The following is a 20,038-nucleotide window of genomic DNA, read 5'->3' as shown; positions in this document are numbered from 1 at the left end:
AAGTAGCCATCAGAGGATGGGTACATGGTGGTCATATAGGAATGGACATGGTCAGAAACAATGCTCAGGTAGGCCGTGGCATTTAAACAATGCCCAATTGGCACTAAGGGGCCTAAAGTGTGCCAAGAAAACATCCCACACACCATTACACCACCATCACCAGCCTGCACAGTGGTAACAAGGCAAGATGGATCTCATTCTGTTAAATGGCAAATTCTGACTCTACCATTTGAATGTCTCAACAGAAATCGAGACTCGTCAACTGAAGTCTTCAACTGTCCAATTTTGGTGAGCTCGTGCAAATTGTAACATCCTCTTTTTCCTATTTGTAGAGGAGATGAGTGGTACCCGGTGGGGTCTTCTGCTGTTGTAGCCCATTCGCCTCAAGGTTGTGCGTGTTGTGGCTTCACAAAACCTTGGTTATTTCAGTCAAAGTTGCTCTTCTATCACCTTGAATCAGTCGGCCCATTCTCCTCTGACCTCTAGCATCAACAAGGCGTTTTCCCCCTACTGCCGCATACTGGATGTTTTTCCCTTTTCACACCCTTCTTTGAAAACCTTAGAAATGGGTGTGTGTGGAAATCTGAGCAGATTGTGAAATACTCAGATGAGCCCGTCTGGCACCAACAACCATGCCATGCTCAAAATTACTTAAATCACCTTTCTTTCCCATTCTGACATTCAGTTTGGAGTTCAGTAGATTGTCTTGACGACAACCACACCCCTAAATGCATTGAAGCAACTGCCATGTGATTGGTTGATTAGATCATTGCATTAAGAGAAATTGAACAGGTGTTTCTAATAATACTTTAGGTGAGTGTATAATATAATGTAATGTAATATTATTAACATTACATAATAGACAAGTTCTCAAACTGGGGACCGCCAGATGATGTCAGGGGGTCCTCAGATTTATGACACTTTATTAAAATTACCATTAAATCTGTGTAATCAAACTTTGAGATTTTATGTCATGATCATCAAAGCGGATGCACCTCACAGGAGGGGGGGGGGCGCAAGCTGAAACGTTTACTAAACAATGTAATAAATAGATAGATAGATACATGGGACAGACAGATATTTAGCAAAATGAGAACAATTACGGATCAAAAATTATGATCTTAACTCTCATATAATTAAAATATTTAAAAATAAAATGTCTTGTATAGCTCAGTGGTAGAGCATTGCGTTTGAGGTGCAAAAGGTCATGGGTTCAAACCCAGGGAACACACATACTGCTAAAAAAGTATAGCTTGTAATGCACTGTAAGTTGCTTTGGATAAAAGCGTCTGCCAAATGTCTAAATAATATATAACTCTTGTGACAACTTTCCCACGGGACAAGTTCTGATCTACCTTACGTGCAGAGGCACGAGATGGCAGACTATCTTGTTTTAACTGAACCCATCATGTGATTCTCACGTCTGCACAGGTTTGAAATTCTGATATATATCCGTGTTATCTATGATCATGGGTTCTCAAACTATTTGGGGTCAGGGTAGAGCATTTTTCCATGTATTTTAGGTTAAGCATATATTAAGCATATATGCTTACCATAATTTGCACTCACATTTATTTAACCAGATCTGTTTTATATTGATAAACAAACACATTTCACATTATTTTGCGGACCCCCTGGCGAAGGATCACAGACCACAAGGGGACTCCACTCCAAGAACACCTGCTGTAGATAATAAATGTACTGTAGGACAGCGTACATTGAGCAAACAATCGACACAATGTCATGAAATGTGAAATAAATATCTTTTATTATTTATTTTCATAATCGTTAGCAACACTTTACAAAGTGCCAGTCGTCATAGACAATTTAATGATGTCATCCTGCAATGGGCCTTTCCGATGCCAATCATGCGTAGGATTTCGATTAAAAAAAAAATAAAATAAAAATATATATATAAAAAAAATATGCGTACCACTGATATACAGATTTGATATAAACAGGCTTATTGGTCACAAACCAAATTGAATTATAAACATGGCTTTTCTCATTCAATAGACAAAGAGGACAAACAACAGATTTTAGTTCTGTACCAGATAAGTGAACTGTCTAAAAAAGTACATTTCAGATTTCCAAACGTCTTTTTTTTTACATTTCTATCACCAGTTGTACAAGGCGCAAGGCATTCTGGACCGAGTGCGCTGGCGATTTTCTCAATCAACCGTCACACGTAAAAGAAGTCTCTGTTTGAAACACAGACACACACATTCACACAATATATCCATCCACACAAACAAATACAAAGTGCATTCATGACCCTGGAGTGGCAGCAGTGGTGTGTTGGGTTTTACTGATGGAGAAATACCTGGAAAAACGTTCATTTAATAAACACTGTGAATTTTGCAGCTGCAGAATCAAGATTTTTTTCCAGACAAAATCGCTATAATTAATATATACAGGCAAAAAGTTGAAGGATGCCACCTAGTGGTGAAAAATATCAATTCTGATATTACATACATTTCTGTAGGAAGTTTCCCAATTTGCATCGCAACATCCTCCAGCCCCGATACCAGTAATGTTGGTGCAAGTCGGTTTCATGGGCACCAATCAGCATTCAGATGTAAGCACAGTTCACGTTTGTTTAAAGGAAAAAAAATAAAAATTCTGTCATCATTTACTCACCCCAAAGTTGCTACAAACCTGCACAAATGTATCCGTTCTGCTGAAAATATTTTTTTGTAACAAAGCAGATCTGGGGCACCATTGACTTCTATATTAAGAAAAAAATACTATGGAAGTGAATGGTGCCCCTCATCCGTTCGATTAACATTTTAGAACAAAGACATTTATACAGGCCCGCAACAACCCGAGGGTGCGTAAAAAATGACAGAATTTTCATTTTTGGTTGAGCTGTCCCTTTAAAGACCACCGTGTACACAAACATAACGTGAACGCTACAACCACCACTCTATTTATCGTGGACAGAAGTGCCAAAAGAGGGCAGACTTCACATCACCATGTGACCAACATAACCAACAAAGCTGGTAACCAGGGCAGGAGTTTCATCTCAGGTCTTCTTTAACAACAAAAGCATTCATCAACATCACGCACGCTAACAACACACACAGAATGACTGACAAAACACTGGTAAACGTATTCAAATCAGTGTAAAAATTATGGTCTCAAAATGTGCAAACATTTCAGCATCAACAGAAATTTCAAACAGTACATACATCATTACAAACACACACTGCCTACTTTTCTCGTAGCGTGTCTGTACACCATCTCAACGGGTAATGCTCCTCGAATCAAACAAAAGATAAACGTGGGTTTAGTTCTATGAACTGGCACTTAAAATCTCTACAGACCGGACGTTTTGCTCAATTATACTGGGTGTGGAAAAACTCCTTCAGCTAGCCGGGGGTTGGCAACAGCAGGTCAGTATAACATGCACATTAAAGACTCAAAGTTGGAAAGCACTTGCAAATATGTCTCTGTACTGTGGGCCATGGTCACGACTCGAGGGGTCTCGGATACAGAATTGCCAATACTGTCTATTCTACGTAAGTGGGTGTCTTAAATGTCATGATTCTGGGTGTCAAAAACAGGCAAGTGAAATCATTCAAAAATAATGCTACACATGGAGGTTGACTTTCTTTGTCACTATTGGTGAACAAGTCTGTAAACGTTTTTTTGGAGTGTAATTATACCATCTGAAAAGTTAGTACCTGGGGTGATTTACACCATGGGAGTGTGGTGAAATTGAAACAGAAGCTGTGTTTTAGCGCACATCCAGATCCATTTTTGTAAAACGGACATTGATCCGCTAGCGCAGTGGTTCTCAACTTGGAATCTGATATGCTTCAAGGTCAAATAAAGATGCATTTTTACAACGCCAAGATAAGGAAGGTAAAATATTATTTTTTGCTAAATATTTTTTTATTTTATTTTGCTCGCTCCATCTCAACATCTCTGTCAACAGCAAAATCAAAATGAAAGATGGATGTAGACAGTTGGGGGCTCAGATTGTCGTATACTTTATGTATGCAGATGGGGCGCCCCAAGGAAAAGTTTGGGAACCACTACGCTAGCGCATGTTTACACTTATCATATAACAACTTTAACATGTTTATGCGAACGGCCCATAAACATGAAATCATTTTAATACAGCCTATTAAAAGGCAAAGCATTTATGGGACATAATTTCATCAGAATTTTCTATATGTTATGTAAAGTCACAATGAAATTAAAATTAAAAACTTTAGTTTTATTGGAACATATTTTTTATAAATGACTTATCTGTGAGCTTCTTTATTTTTAAAAAGTCTTGTGCGCTCATAATCTTTAATCAAAAACACTAATCTCCTCCCCTCCTTTTTACTTCCGGTCATGAGGAATGGCGTAAGAACGGGGCCCAGGAAAAGATTGCGGCGATTAGCAAATAGCAACATGACTTCCGACGATCTAATAAATTCTCAATCGATGAATTCAAGTCCCTTCCACCCTTCATCTCATTTCAGAAGCCATTTCACTCAATATATATCATGATGGGGAAAATAAGACAATCGCTACTTTAGTTTCATTGTGACTTTAAATAAACAAACATGTGCTTACGCCGACTTAAACTATAAGCACTATACTCTCTTCATTGAAGGGGTTAAATTAATTATTTTACAAAAAAAGGGCACTTCAGAAAAAAGATGCAAAGAATTAGGGCTGGGACAATTAATTGTGCGATTCTGCTTGCTATGCTTTCCAATAAATTATGGTGAAAGACTGTTACATTCAAAAGCCAGAGGGCGCTCTCGTGCATAAACTCAATATGCGCAGCAGCAGAAGTACAATGCGCAGCTTGCTTAAGGAAATGCCTATAAGCATATTTAATATCGCTGTTCTTCAAACCTTTTCAGGTATTTTCATGATAATATAAAATATTTATTATAATTATGTTTGACAAGGGTTGCATGTTATGCAAACGACTCAAACTCAGCGATTTTAGACAGGTATTATTAGGCTTGTTCGAGTTCATGCTGCGCTGCACAGCCCGATTGGCGGCTGACTTGAAGTAGTGCATGCTGGTAAGTAATTTTGTCTGACAAAAAAGCATGTGACTGTGACGTATGATTTTAAAGTACAGCGAGAGCGTTTCGAGAGTAGCTGGCTACATCAGCCGGCGCAGCCTCTCCAGAGTTCTGATGACGATACAGCTCTTCGTGATTGGTCGCCTACCACTGTGTTTCAAGTTTAATCCAACCTTCAGTTTCACTAATAAACATTATAAATTCATGTTTTTCTAACAGGTAAAACAGTTTAATATGCATAAATATGTTATATTGTGTCGTGTAATAAAATGAAAGAATGAAAATACCAAACTCTATTGGTATTTTAATAATGTAGGCTTGTTTACAGTTATTTTCGGGCATACAAATTAAAATATTCGATATAAAATGTTTCTAGTTGCAACATTTTATTAAAAGGTATGTTTTAAAAAAAATTCACCATCTAATTCACTTAATTTGCGATAATAAAAAAAAAAACACGGCGCACACGTCACTACGGCAAGTAGCAGGTGTCCGGCTTGACGGCTCCGTCTTCAGCTCCTCCCTCGACTGCAAGCGGCAAACCTCACTGATCGGTCTGCGCAGTGCCGCATGAACTCAAACAAGCCTATTAGTATGAATCATCCCAGCCCTACAAAGAAAGCTCACACCCACTGGATTCCAGGAGAAGCAAAGGTTGCCTAATGCTGCGTTCACACCAGCCGCGGTAGAGGCGTCAAGCGTGAGTGATTTCAATGCTAAGTCAATGTGAAGACGCGTTGACGCGCATCTGGAGATCTCGCAGCACGAATGAGGTGTTAATTGCGGTAGACACGAATCCACCTCATTCGGACGAATTGAGCATTGCCGCGGCAAACACGCGAGTTAAAAAATTTCAACTTTGGCAGAAAAATGTGCCGCGTTAACCAATCAGGAGCTTACTCTAGTAGTCCGCATGAATGTCTCGATGACTACAATTTCACGTGCTGCTTTCATGCGTGAATGAAGTGAGTAAACTCAAACTGTTCAAGCTGCAAACTAGGCGCGGTAGATGCGATTTTAACGACTCAAACGCAGCTGGTGTGAACCCACGGTAAGAAAAGTACGTATTTCTTTACGTCTAAAGGCAGGCATTGTATCCCTATGTGGAGTGTGGAGAGCGAAAACGTAACGTATCCGATATCCAGGAGTGTGCACTTGAGTAAGTGCTAGACATTGAGTGTGAACGGATGAACGTGCTGCCCCAAGGTATTGCGGGATAGTGAGGTTAGTTTGTAGGTAAACCGTTAAGTACTTTTAAGTGCTAAGAACGTTACGATTTCCGAAACTCGGAAATACATTGGAGTGAGAACCTCTGAATTGAAAACCAAGATCAAGATCAGTAGGAATCTTTTGGTGTGAGCAGAAATTATCCAGGTTGTGTAGTCTTTACTAAGAAGTGCACTTACAGCGTCATTGCAACTTTAGTGATATACATTTTCATATCACTCTACTGGATTTTTACTGTAAAATAACGATTAGGTACGGTCCAGGCACTAAACCCTGCCTGCGTGGTCTGGGTTTTTCGCTTTGGTGGGTGCGTTTATTCAACCTACTTGATCAGATTGAAGCGTACGGCACTGCGTTTGAAAAAATGCACGGGTGAATCTGACCTGAGGTCAGTTTGCCAGCAGAGGGAGCAATGGGGGGAAAGGCAAGAGCGGAGCTGCTTATGCTGATCTAGAAACAGTACGAAAAGCCGGGCTTTTCCAAAGAAATCCTGTGCAGGCCAAAGTCACAAAGCTGTGTAATATAAACCTAGAAAAATCTAGAAATATGACCAGAAGTGGATTACAGCAAAATACAAAAATGAGGAAGGAGGACGTGGATGTTTTTTTTAAAAGGCACACAGTAAAGACTGAAATGAAGAGAAGTATGAGAGAAAGAGATGGTATGTGGTGGCGACCATAAGGGTTAAAGTCCAGCAAATGTAAGGTTTGTACAGCAAAGTGAGTCAATATTCTACAGTAAGATCTTTGATCATAGTCGGTGTACGGGTGTGGGTGTATATACTACGAGGACTGTGCAAGAAAATGAGAACTTGTAGGAGCCACGACAGCTGGACTGGAGAGTCCCACGCCTCTTGTTATCCTTTAAATCTTTTCTCTGTTTTACCCTTTAGCAGCGTGTTGCCGTACCGTCTTTGTTTTGAAGTCGACATTCTGCATTAACCAAGTGCATCCAAACCGGACTCGCCAGATCCGAGGCTCTCCCTCCACAATCATGGGAAATATTAAAATATTTAAAACAAATAAAAAACCTTACAAACAATTCATCCTTTAGTCTTTACGGGTACCGATATCCTTTAGTCTTTAGGGGTACTTACCCCTGAGTGAAATTAAGGTGCAATGTTTTCGTACAGAAACAAGCTGCTCCAAATTGCCACTGTGCAGCAAGTTTAGGCTGTTATCCGTCACCCCCATTTACTGGTCCTGGGGGACTCTTATGCCTTGAGAGGTGAAGATCCTACAGACACTTACGGAAATCACGGATTAGTCAGCGAAGGAAGGGGGTGTTGCTAGTGGACAAAAGTGTGCCGTAAAAGGTCCTCGGCAGCGGGCCGGTGTTTTGACTCCACAAAAATCTGTTTGAGGAAATCACGGGAGTGGTCGGACACGTGAGGTGGCAAAGTGGGGTTGGTGGGCTGTGTGGCGATTTTAAAAATGGCTGCCATCGCTTCGTACTCCGCCCAAGGCGGCCGCTGAGTCAGCATCTCTACCACGGTGCAGCCGATGCTCCTGGAAACGACACAAAATAAAAACAGCTTTTCATTGAAGTCTAGTTTTTTGCCATGGTCCTAGCAATGCGAGGGTCATGGGTGAACCAATGAAATGTATATCCTAACTACACTGTAAATCCCTTTGTTTGAAAGTGTCAAAGACGGTAATGTAATGTAGCCTCAAAAATTTTAAGGACGATGCTTGGGTAATATCATTGGACACGGGCTTTGTGACTTACCAGATATCGGCTTTCCTGCCATAGCCCTCTCCACTGATGACCTCAGGGCTCATCCAGTAGGGCGTACCCATCACCGACTTTATACCCGTTCCTGAAAGGCAGATGGTCTGAAGCCGTCGACTGGCTCCAAAGTCACCCAGCTTCACGTTACCCACAGAGTCTCGAAGGATATTGGCACCTGCAGGAATAAAGTCGAAGAAATGAACATGCATGAGCCAATGTTTGTAGTTTAAACAGCACCAGGTAAACTCTTCAGGTAAACATAGTCGGCATCTCACCTTTGATGTCTCTGTGGACGATCATGTTGCTGTGCAGGTAGCAAACACCTTCCAGTATCTGTCGTGTGTACTTACGCGTGACATTTTCCGTCAGGGCACCGTACGACTTCAGCTGGTCTTTAATGGAGCCCTTTAAAAAAATGTAAAATATGTAAGCAGAGGACAAATTATTTATTAGCACACAGAGTTAATTTTACAACAATTGTGGCTATTTTGACCATAAATACGCATCTACAGAGACTCACCCCAGGCATGTACTCCATAAAAATGGAGAGCGTTCTTTCGTGCGTGTCCCGCAAGCAGCCATAGTACTGGACGATACGCTCATGAAAAAGGTTCTTTAATAGCTGAATCTCACATTCTAGTGCACTCACCTCCTGTGTAAACAAACAAACAAACAAGTGTTCAAGTGCACATGAGACGTCCCACATGTTAAAAACATAAAAAAAATGTAAATGCCGAAAAGCCTTCACCTTGCTGGTCTCTGGGCTGTCCGGGTCAAACTGCACCTGTTTAACCGCAAGTTCTCGGCCGGTGTCAGCATCGTAGCAGAGAAAGACTCGTCCGAACGCTCCCTGTCCCAGGAGTTTCCCTAGACGCCAATTTGTCGGAGCTCGAGGAGCTGTTAAGGAGGCAAAAGAGAACAGCAGTCACAGCAAATTTACTTCTGTATAACACAAAATCATTTCTGCGTAGCAGAACTGAATGCTTTAGCATTTAAGGGTAAATACTTATTGACAGTCTTATGGTTCCTTAAGTGAAGTGTTTCATTAAGGGTACCCTTCAGCTTATATCTAAGAGATTTCTTAGCTTAAGGGCTTTCATGAAACTAAAAAGCACATGTTCTGTTTAAGCTCGCACACTTACAGCGGCTGGGAGGACTGATGTCCATCACTGAGAGAGTAGGGTTTGAGCTGGGCTCTATGTCGCTTCCACGCCGTCTTCGTCCTGGTTCCTCCAGCTCGGGCGTGAAGATGCTGCTTCCACTGCTGGTGCTGGGGCTCTGCTGTTCTGTGGGACTGAAGTTTACCGGAGAGCGGAAACCGTGAGCCTGTGTCCGCCGTGCCCTGGGAAACGTCTTACGCCCTGAGCAAGAGAAACACAGAGTACAATTAGGGGCCGATAAACACGTTTTCAACGAAAACTTTTTATGCATTTTGCTCAGGATCCTGAGTTTATCAATGCTATAACGGGCTATTCGCGCGTAGTTGGATGCTTGAACATTTGAGTTTACTCGCTTCATTCGCGCATGAAATTCTAGTCCTTAGAGACATTCACGCGTAAATTCGCGTCATGGGAGGGGCTTCTGCGACTCCGCTGAGACTTCGCTCGCTTCCTGTAATCACGTCACTACTACAGCAAGGTCCTAATTGTTTAACGCGGCATGGAAATCAGCCGAAGTTCAGATTTTTCAACTCGCGCGTTTCGTGCGGCAATGCTCAATTTGCGCGGAATGCGCCGCAGGATGCCTGATTGCGTTTTGCATTGACTTGAAATGTAAATCACTCGAGCTTGCCACCTCTACCGCATCTAGTGTGAACCTGCAATACGCTTTTATTTCTTATGACGCCACAAATTCAAATACACCTCTTCGGTCTTGTCCTCCAACCTAACATACTGTGCGGCATAATTAACTCTTTCGCTGCCATTGACAAATTAGATAAATTCTGGGAAGCCGCAATATCGTTATTATCCACAAGATGGCGCTCTTACCCAACTTAAGCAACCGGGAAGCACCCCCACCACCCAAACAATTCAGACGCAGCGTGTGTTTTGCTCATCACTCTGAATCGGATTTCTATCAGACGTCCTTTACAAAAACGCAATTATCTTAGCTTTTTGCTCAGAATTTGGTATTTTTGAAGAAACCGACCCATATTTAAAAGGTAATAAAAATATTTTTTTGTTTGAAAGCAGAGGATCTGTTCTTTTATTTGATATATTGTATGTTTATATATTTAAAGAAGAACATTTTCTGAAAGGCTTTCAACTTTTTTGAAAATTGTAAACAAATACTGGTCCTGGCAACTTTTTTTCCAAAGCTGGCGGGGAAAGAGTTAAAGAATGATCATGTGACTTTTACACACGTCAGGTGACCTGTAAATGCAGAAAAAAGTTTTCATTGCAGTTTTGCAAAATATTCCTTTATTGAATTGCCTGAAAAACCACCCCACCTCACCTTTTTTGCGATATATGGGAGTTTATGCGAAATTGCTGTGTTTTCATTAGCCGCATTTTCAATTTGCACAATTTGAAGATTAACAAAAAAGCAGCTAATAATATAAGAAAATAATAATAGCATATTTGTTTTCACTGTTGTATCAAAACCCATAAAAATCACTTGCATCAGCTACTTAAATGCTGGTATTATGATGCCTGTGCGAGTGTGTATGTAATCTTACCATCGCTGTAGTCCTGCAGACCAAATGAGATGTGATATCGTCTCGGATAAGTTCCACCCTTTCCTGTTTTCTCAAACACCGGAATATCATACTCTGTAAAACAGCGCACGCATTAAAAGTGGAACTAGACAATAATTATATACTAAATACAAACTACGTTAATCTTTTTATGTGAGGTCAAAGTAATAGGTGAACAAGGGCTTACCGGAGAATTCCTGATGGTTATCAGGGTAGCTCAGGGCTCGAGGCATTCGGGATTTAGGATAGGATTCGCTACAGGGTGAGAGATTGATGTTAGGTCACTATCACAATAAACATGAACCCAATTTGACAGCAAGTGTACACATTTTTGCGATTTTTACTGGGGATTATGCATGTCACGTTGCAGCTTACCAGCAAAAAGCTTAAAAGATAAAAACAAACACCCAAAATGTGCATCAGAAAGCAAAGTTAACACAAACGTTTTGGATTATAACTTTGCATTTATATTTTTGGAAAAAAGGAACTGCGTGAATCTACTTGACAAGCAGACTTTAGGGTTGTTGAATATAATAATTTTTATGATTCATCGCAATGCTAACGTGACCGATTTCTGCGTTTGTGCATTGATGCAGTGCTTGCTCACACATCTCTCTCTCTCGATATTGGATTGAATCGAGTGGTTAGGCCAATGATGAATCACAACCCTAGTAGACATGGCTGAATACATGCATTACTTTACCTATCAAGTGGACTGTCTAGTGAAGGACAGCTGCCTGATGCTGAATTCTCAGGGCTGCTCATAGACAGAGGATCGAGCATCTAAACAGAAAGATTGATGAGTAGGGTACACATGCTGATCATTGCCTATAAGCTCAAGTAGATGTGTGTGTTTGTACCTGGTCCATGCTCTCTGGAATGAATTCACCTTCACTGTTAATGCTGGTGAAGGAGCCGTTTCTGGCCACCTGCTGCAGAGCGTCAGGAATGTAGCCTGGAGGAGGAGAACTGCGATCGGTGGATTGAGAACCTGGAGAGGGATTCAAAAAAAGATTACAAATCTTTGCAACTTAGAAAAAGCAATTCAGGGCTGGGTCAACAATTGAACTCAGAGGAGAAAAATAAGCAGAACCGGAGAGACACAAAACTCGCATTATCCTCTAAAGTTCAGGAAATTTTGGGCAAATAGTCAATTATATGCCAAAGGTTTGGATATTTTAAATGCAAAAAAGCAGAGATTAAGACTGCCTGCAATGTCAGGTGACACAATTGGCTCTTTTAAAAGGAGGAAGGAGCACTTATTATGCCCCGCCCCAACTTCCTGTTTCAATAATGCATCAAACAAAGCTGCACATTTTAAGTCAAGTCACTTCCGTGGTCTATATATGCATGCATGTATAGATGCTTTAAACACACCTATAAGTGTCAGCATACTCTTTTTATCTGCAGCCCTGAAATCGGTGTTGTCCAAGTTCTCATGAGCAGGCAGCAGATCCTTACTGGAGATCTGAAGTGGAAAAAACAAGCTTAGTCTATAAAAATTTCCGCCATGGTTTGTGGACTTGAATTTTGTATTTGCGTTGGGCCAAACGAACATTTCATATTTACGGATCACTCAAGTCCATCCGTTTAGATCTCATTCACAGTTTGTGATAAAAAAACAAAAAACATAGCAATTGGTCATTTACCGGTTTTATGATCAATCAGTTAACCGTCCACCATATGGATGCTTATTAACTCGTAGGATCTTCGAGGCACACTGACCTGAGTGCAGGAAGAGACCACCAGCAGGATTTTCAAGCTTTTCATGTGCACAGAGCGATCCAGCAGCTCCACAGCTTTATCCAGATCATCCTGAGTGCTCAATGGAATCACGAGCTACAGGAAAGGGAAGCAAAACAGTAAATTGGCATAAATCAAGAAAAGGAGAGATATGGCTGTGTAATTCAATTCTGCAATGCCTCTCACATAAAGTAAGTTTTTGTACAAACGACAGCTTTGGAAGTTTAATATATCATCAAAACGTATGTCTGGTACCTCATTATTGGTGTAATGTAAGTCCATAATCTGCCCAAATGCTACTTTAGCTTTAGCGCTCAAATCTTCCAGACTTAGAGGACGAGGGAACTGTAGGATCCTGAAGATATAAACAATGTATTATAAATCACACCATTATTTGCTTTCAAACACTTTCCTCAAACCTATAACAATTAGATACTTAACATGGGGAAAATGATTAATAATAAGACTCTTATATGCTCCACTAGTTGTGCTACAGGAACACAAATGACCACCAAATCCACTCACTGAGTATAATTATTCAACTATTTTGGCTTGGAACAAAACATAATGTGTGAAGCGATTCACAAGGACTGCCAATATAAAGATTTTGGTTTGGGAAAACTATAACAACATCCATCACAGAGCTCAGTTAAACATGTTTAATTAATAGAACCTAGAGCAGGGGTCTCAAACTCAAACTGGCTTGGGGCCATTTTTAAGACAGACAGTTCATCGGGGGGCCGCAGAGCTATTTTAACGTTCAAAAAAGTACAATGTTTCTGTAAATGTCATGTTTAATTTCTATTATTTAATGTATAATAATACTTGAAAATATATAAGCAATGGTTTTATCTTTTTAATATACATTATTTTATAAAAGTAAATCTTTTCTTAATCTTATCTTAACTAAGACCTATTAAAACCTTGCACTAACAAATTTAATTCCTGTATACATTTATAAACTATTATAAAAATTACCACCAGTAAGTGTTTCTGTTTTGATTTATTAGGGCCCGAGCACCGAGGAGCAGGCCAGAATGGCCTGCACCGAAAGGTGCGAAGCCCTATTGTTTTTGCTCGAATTTATTATTTTTTTTTTTATTTTTATTTTTTTTAACACTTTTGGGCATTTTGGGTGCCTAAACATACTCGAAAACTCTTGAAATTTGGCACAGACGTTAGAGTCGTCCGTCATTGCGAACAGACAAAGGCTGGAACACGGGCGTGGCACGGGGGCTCTGTAGCGCCCCCTGTAATGCAAAAACAAACAGAAGTGCGCAGATCGGGCAAACATGTACGCACATTTACGAAAGTTGGTACACATATAGATCTCATCGACCCGAACAACTTTCGCCCTCTAACATTTTAGCTCCGCCCAACAGGAAGTCCGCCATTTTGGATTGTTTAAAAAATGCATGTGGTGAACTTTTGAATACTCCTCCTAGGGGATTCAAGCAAATGACACCAAACGTGGTGATCATGATGTCAAGACATTGGACTTGCTAAATTGCGAAGGGATTTTTGATATCTCAAACGGTTCTGACATGGCAAGGCGACAAAGTTGTGGTGAAATCAGAGAAACAGGAACTGTCTGATATCTAAGGCAAAAAATGTCTTATTGTGATGACACGCGGAGTGTTTGTTCGTCTGAACATTCCGATCGCATCAATGTGCCTATTGTAAGTCTCGGGTATAGCGCCACCACCAGGCGGCAGGAAGTGTTGCAGTCACAAAGGTTGATTTTTTTGACAGTTCCATGTGATGTTCTTTTAAATACTCCTTCTAGAAAAATCATGCAATTGACACCAAAAGTGGTCAACATGATGCTGAGACATTGTAGATGATAAATTGCGAAGGGATTTTTGATATCTCAAACGCTGTTCCCATGGCAACGTGTCAAACTTTACTTTCATTTTAAAGGCTTATTTAAGCATTACAGTTGCATGCGATGTTCTTTTAAATACTCCTTCTAGGTAAATAATGTTATTGACACCAGAAGTGGTCAACATGATGCTGAGACATTGTAGATGCTAAATTGCGAAGGAATTTTTGACATCTCGAACGCTGTTCCCATGGCAACACGTCAAACTTTACTTTTATTTCAGGCATATTTAAGGCTCTTGGCGTGCTTAGATTAAATTTAAATTTGGCACACACATCAGAGTTGTCGGCTGTTAAGTGTTGACAAAAACGTCAGATAAAGGCGTATTTAGTGTCTCACTAGCGCCCCCATTTGTCTAAAATGTGGGGTTTCTTTTACCTACAGTACCTAAATGGATCAGTAGCAACAGGAAATAGTCCACTGATATTTACCCACTTGATGCACATGCACACCGTGCATTGTTTTCTCGGAGGCACCGTGTAGCGGTAAAAAAAACGTGCGAGGGCCCGCCATCGCTGCTTGCAGCTATATTTTTGGATTGTTTTCAGTCATAGTATTGACTTCATTATGTTCTTTATTATTTCAGTTTTCCTAAATTTTCTATTATATGTGGGAAAATGTTAATAATTGAAAGTGATCCCATAACTTTTGAATTAGTCCATGTTATATAAGATATATTGGACAGAAAAAATAATAGTACTGCTCTATGTGTAATTGAATAGTAAGCTACATAATAATATATTATACTTCATTATATATAGCAGTATACATACTTTTATCTTCTTTACATTTCTCCTCATCTTTTCTCTTTTCTTAACCTGGGCACTTTGATGGCTCTTTTCTGTAGTTTAAAATGTGTTGCATTACATCTACCGCTCTGCCTCCATATGCGGTGTTTCCATTAGATGCTGTGACGTGAGGTGAACTAAGCCCACCGCAGCTCGATCTTCTCGGAGTAACAGCTCCACCCGGAAGTAAATCTTCTCTAGACAAACACTACAAAGTCCCGACCAGATTAACTGATCGCATGGTGACAATGGTATGATTGACGCGAGGTTCAGTTGAGGAATTAAAATCCGATCACGCATTCAGTGATCCTCGACATCACGGAGCGTGCGGTTCGTGGCTGCGTAGCAAACGGTGACGTGACCCACGCCCCGGAGCGCAACTTCCGCTCTCGAGCACGTTGGAAAGTAATGCTTTGACTCGTTTTAACGCGTTGTTAGACGCGACATGTGAACGAACACTTGAACGTTTAAATAAAAAATCAAACGAATATAAAAAAAGTGAATAAAAATCTTTCTGCGGGCCAGATTATTTTATATTTTTGAAAGTTGACGCGGGCCGCAGAGAGGGGAAGGGCGGGCCGCAAATGGCCCGCGGGCCGGGAGTTTGAGACCACTGACCTAGAGGGAAGTGCTAAAAAACAGGAAGTGATGTAGAGAAGAATCAGGATTTGTGGTCATTACCTCTTTTCTCCTCTGTACTCAAACTTCACCCTTACGTCATTCTGTAAACAAGTAAATGAAGTTAAACGTACACACATCTCAACTCACATTGTGTGAAGTGACTGGCTCAATGGAAACTAAGAAATACGGTGTCCGCACCTGGTTCTTAGGAGAGGAGGCCTTTGGTTTGCAAAGGTCAGACAGACCGGATGGTCGCTTGGATCGATGCAGCACCACCAGGTCTTGCATGATGGAATTCAGGGCATCCTGCTCATCTACAGGAAATTATGATGACTAGTTAATTGTAATTCTAGACAAATATGGGATTTTTATAGCAATAATAATGACCAGTATCCTTTGTATTGTTATTATAAGAATTAAGTCAGAAGTACAGTGTCCAATCCAATGCTTTGAACTAGTTCATGGAACAAAAACGAAAATTAGAAACTTTTGATGTTTTGCAAGGAACAGAAACGAAACCAGAAACTTTCCAAAAATATATTTTCTGGAACGGAATCATTTATTTAAAATAATGGTAACCGGTTAATACCGTTATTTTTTTTGTTCTTTGACAAGATTTCTGTGCAATATGACTTGGTGAAGTTCACTTCCGGTCGTCGTTGACTCATCGGAGAAATGAGAAGCTTGCCACCAGGCGACTGTTTATAGTGCATCTTCGTTCCGAAGCGCCGTTTGGAATTCGTCCTCCGTCTGTGTGTGTGCACGTGTTTAAATGCACTCAACAAATGTAGGCATGTCAGAATTACAGTTATGTCACTTACATAATGTAGCCTTTTTAAATGTTTGATGACAAGAGAGAGACTTAAGGAAAATTATGTAGACTAATAATTTAAGTTTAAAGTCCTAATGATCAGCCTACTTATTTGTATGTCCCACAACTCACATGGAACGTTATTAACCGGTTCGGGAACTTAATTTTTTTGTTCTAACCAGTTCAGGAACATCAATTTTAGGATTGAACCGAAAACGTTAAAATAATGTTTCTGTTCGGAACGAACCAATTGGGAAAAAAATCTGGTTCAAAGCCCTGGTCCAAACTAAGTCATTACCTTTTTTTTGGGGGGGGGGGGGGGGGTTATGCTAATATTTTGCTGAAAATATAGATTTTCTGTTCTCCGAATTAGTCAGTGTCAACTCTGTTACAGACAAACTTACAAAGGTAGCGTAACAGTGTTGACAATATTCAACAGAACTTGCTGTCATACACTCTCACTCTCTCTCTCTCTCTCTCTCTCTCTCTCTCTCTCTCTCTCAGCTGTCAGTGTCAACACTGTTACTCTACCTCGGTAACATAGTTTGACAGTAACAGGGCTGACACTGTCTAATTCAGCTGATATTAAGCTATAAGACACTTATTACAGAAACTATTATATTGCTATGGCCTGTAACATTTTGTGATCCATTATTGTTCAAATAATTAAACATTAAAAAAGCTGAAAAATAATGATTATGAACAGCAATTTTTTTCACTCTGTTACACCTGCGGTTATATAGTGTTTTATAACATACCCATTTTGACAGATCACCGATTCACCCAGGAGGGAAGGATAGAGGATTATCCCATAAAATGGGATCCTTTCTCCTAGACATGAGTAAAATCAGTTTATTAGTTTAAGATTATCATGAACCAACAGGAGCAAATATTTCTGGTATGTGCTAACAAACCATTAACGATCAACTATTACACATTACAATGCCGGTACAAGAACAGCACGCAGTTAATTTTTACATAACAGCATACTAATAAAAAAGTTCATGCTATTGAAAATTAAACTGGAAAAGAAACCTTTGTATTTTTGACAGCATCATCTAATGGCAGTATCATAAGTACAAATCTCACAATCCCCCCAAAATTCCTACTTTGTGGTCTTTTGCATTTAAACTAAAGTTAATATTCAATAAATCAGTTTAATATAGATAAAGTTATAAATATAGATAAAGTTAAATGTCAAGTTCAGTTAGAAACAACAACGTATCAGACCATCTATTACTAATCGTCATAACAGGTAACTGTTCTACCTCATCTGTGTAAATTTATAACAATTTAAACACAACAACATAACGTATACATGTGTTGCGTACAATAAACTCTACAGACAATTCAGTAAATGGGAGCTAAATAAAAAGATTCCTGTAATGGTACGTAAATAAGTACGCTAGGACTCGTTAGCTCACTAGCAGACGTACCTGTCAAAATTATATCATATCAAACAAACCAACCAGGACGGCGTATTAACAGATAATTAAGACAATAATGCAATTTACTTATTAAATGTAGTCTTGCCTGTGCCAAAAATCAATGCTATAAATAAATAAAGCCCACAAACTTATTTAGAAATGCACAGTTAGCCGCTTAGCACTCTAGGCCGAAATTAGCATTATGCTAACGTTGTAACAACAGACGTCAACAGCTACAGCTAACGTTACAGCTAAGCGAGTGATTCTGACAGGCTAAATAAAGTGATTGAATTGTCTTTATCAGGCACTCGTCTGATAAAAACCGACATAAATAAAGAGAATTTGGTCACCTGGGTGAGCTCGGTCCGTTCACTTCCTCATCCACAGATATGAGGCCTGGAGCAGATTGAGACACACTGCGATACTCAAATAAACGGTTGTAACTTAGTCCAGGGCCCGGATCATCTCCCACTGACACCGAGACAGTTTACAGACCTGTGACAACAAGTGTCACCGATTCCAAGTGGTTTTGTAAATGCAAAAATAACTAAACTGCGACCGCTGACCAGTTTGTTTACATTAGATTTATCGCGCGCGACCCGCTGCTGTCAATCAGACTGAGCGACTGATTTTAAGACTCCCAAACTAGGATCAGCATAAAGCCAGAACAGAACTGGTCTAGGAATAAAATGAATCAAAGAGAGCATATCTACACAATACGCGAAAACTGCTGTGAATGAAGTAACGTTACACTTTGAACACTGCGAACGCAAACACACTACACGCACGCAAACACTACTACACAAGCGCTGCTGTCCTTTGAGTAAAACTCAAGCGACTCCACAGCGCCATCGGTCGGCCGTCACAAGACACAACAACGCATCAGATGGCCAGAGACTCGCCAGTCTTCGATTCTAACAAATCAGAGAGCGCGGCTCGCCTACTCCTGACCAATCGGAGCATCTGATGTTTACTCTCATTTAAACGCACGTGTTTACTGCGTACGCGACTACACGCGCTTGGTTTTGACAGATCTGTGATGCGTTCTGGGAATGCACGTCGAATGCGAAGTCGCGACACTGAATCATTTTCAGGAAAATAAAAAACATAACTTGAATGTGAAATTTTTGTTATTATTTTATATATCTAGGCAAAATTCACTTGTTTAGTGCAGAAAAAAGCGATTTACCTAAAAAAAAAGAAAACACACACCCGGACCGGTGGAGGTTTAACTTTTAAAATTGGTAAAACGTCACCATGTTATGGGTTTTCCCAGATTGCATCACACTTGTGTTTTATAATTGCAAGTACATTTGGTGCCCATCAAATCATTATTTTTTTATTTATTTTGTACTTATAGATCACAAGATATTGATCATAAAAATAAAATATTTTCTATAAAACGGTTTTATAGCTGAAAATCATGATTTCTTGTTGTCTGATTTAGTGTCAATTCTGTTACCAAGGTAGAATAACAGTGTTGTCTCTTTCTTTCTCAACAATGTTACTCCTTGGTAACAGAGCTTTGAGTCAGTTATATTTATTTGCTTTAATAATTTTAATAAGTCTGCCCCACCCTGTGTCCTGTTCCAATTATCCTGCCATCTGGTGGTAATGTAACAGATTTTCTAAATTTAGGAGCCTCATTTAATTTCACTACTCAAACCTAAAAGGACAGAATAAGAGTTAAATACATAAATATAAAACTTTTTTCATTGCAGTCAAGAGAAACACGTAGCATTATTCAGTCTTTTACATTTTTTATTTTGGAGAGAGGAGCCCTTTACATTCCATGGGGGTATCACTGTTGAAAAAAACATTCCTTTCAAAAACCATCAGAAGATATGCATTTATATAATAAACATTTGCTTTTAGTTTTACTACTATGTAGCAGAGTTTTTTTTAACAAATTCTGTGTCATGTTTGAGCAAACTGTGACCCATCAGTGTTTCTTTTAATAGTAAAATGTGTAATCCCATACAATTTAGAAAAGATTCTCTTTATTGAGTCAAGTGTTACATTAAGAAGTTTAATACAAAGATTCTGACGACCAAAAACCAACATTAATTCATGA

The 20,038-nt window shown here is 39.7% G+C and overlaps 1 protein-coding gene across 1 annotated transcript; it reads right to left on the bottom strand.

Annotated features, from left to right (window-relative positions):
- Window positions 1–1,744: 1,744 nt before the first annotated feature.
- Window positions 1,745–18,808, bottom strand: map3k2 (mitogen-activated protein kinase kinase kinase 2). Its single transcript, XM_055214243.2, has 17 exons — window positions 18,315–18,808; window positions 17,296–17,368; window positions 15,925–16,040; window positions 15,787–15,827; window positions 12,691–12,790; window positions 12,418–12,531; window positions 12,070–12,160; window positions 11,553–11,683; window positions 11,396–11,475; window positions 10,880–10,947; window positions 10,675–10,767; window positions 9,140–9,358; window positions 8,746–8,894; window positions 8,518–8,649; window positions 8,273–8,402; window positions 7,995–8,172; window positions 1,745–7,774 (listed from the first exon to the last, which is right to left on the bottom strand). The coding sequence occupies exons 2-17, from the start codon at window positions 17,297–17,299 to the stop codon at window positions 7,555–7,557; spliced, it is 1,866 nt and encodes a 621-aa protein (XP_055070218.1). The 5' UTR covers window positions 17,300–17,368; window positions 18,315–18,808; the 3' UTR covers window positions 1,745–7,554.
- Window positions 18,809–20,038: the final 1,230 nt, after the last annotated feature.

This window comes from Misgurnus anguillicaudatus, chromosome 8 (assembly GCF_027580225.2).
Source record: "Misgurnus anguillicaudatus chromosome 8, ASM2758022v2, whole genome shotgun sequence".
NCBI lineage: Eukaryota > Metazoa > Chordata > Actinopteri > Cypriniformes > Cobitidae > Misgurnus > Misgurnus anguillicaudatus.
The sequence above is the reverse complement of the archived record's forward strand: the minus strand, read 5'-3'. Positions and strand labels throughout refer to the sequence as shown.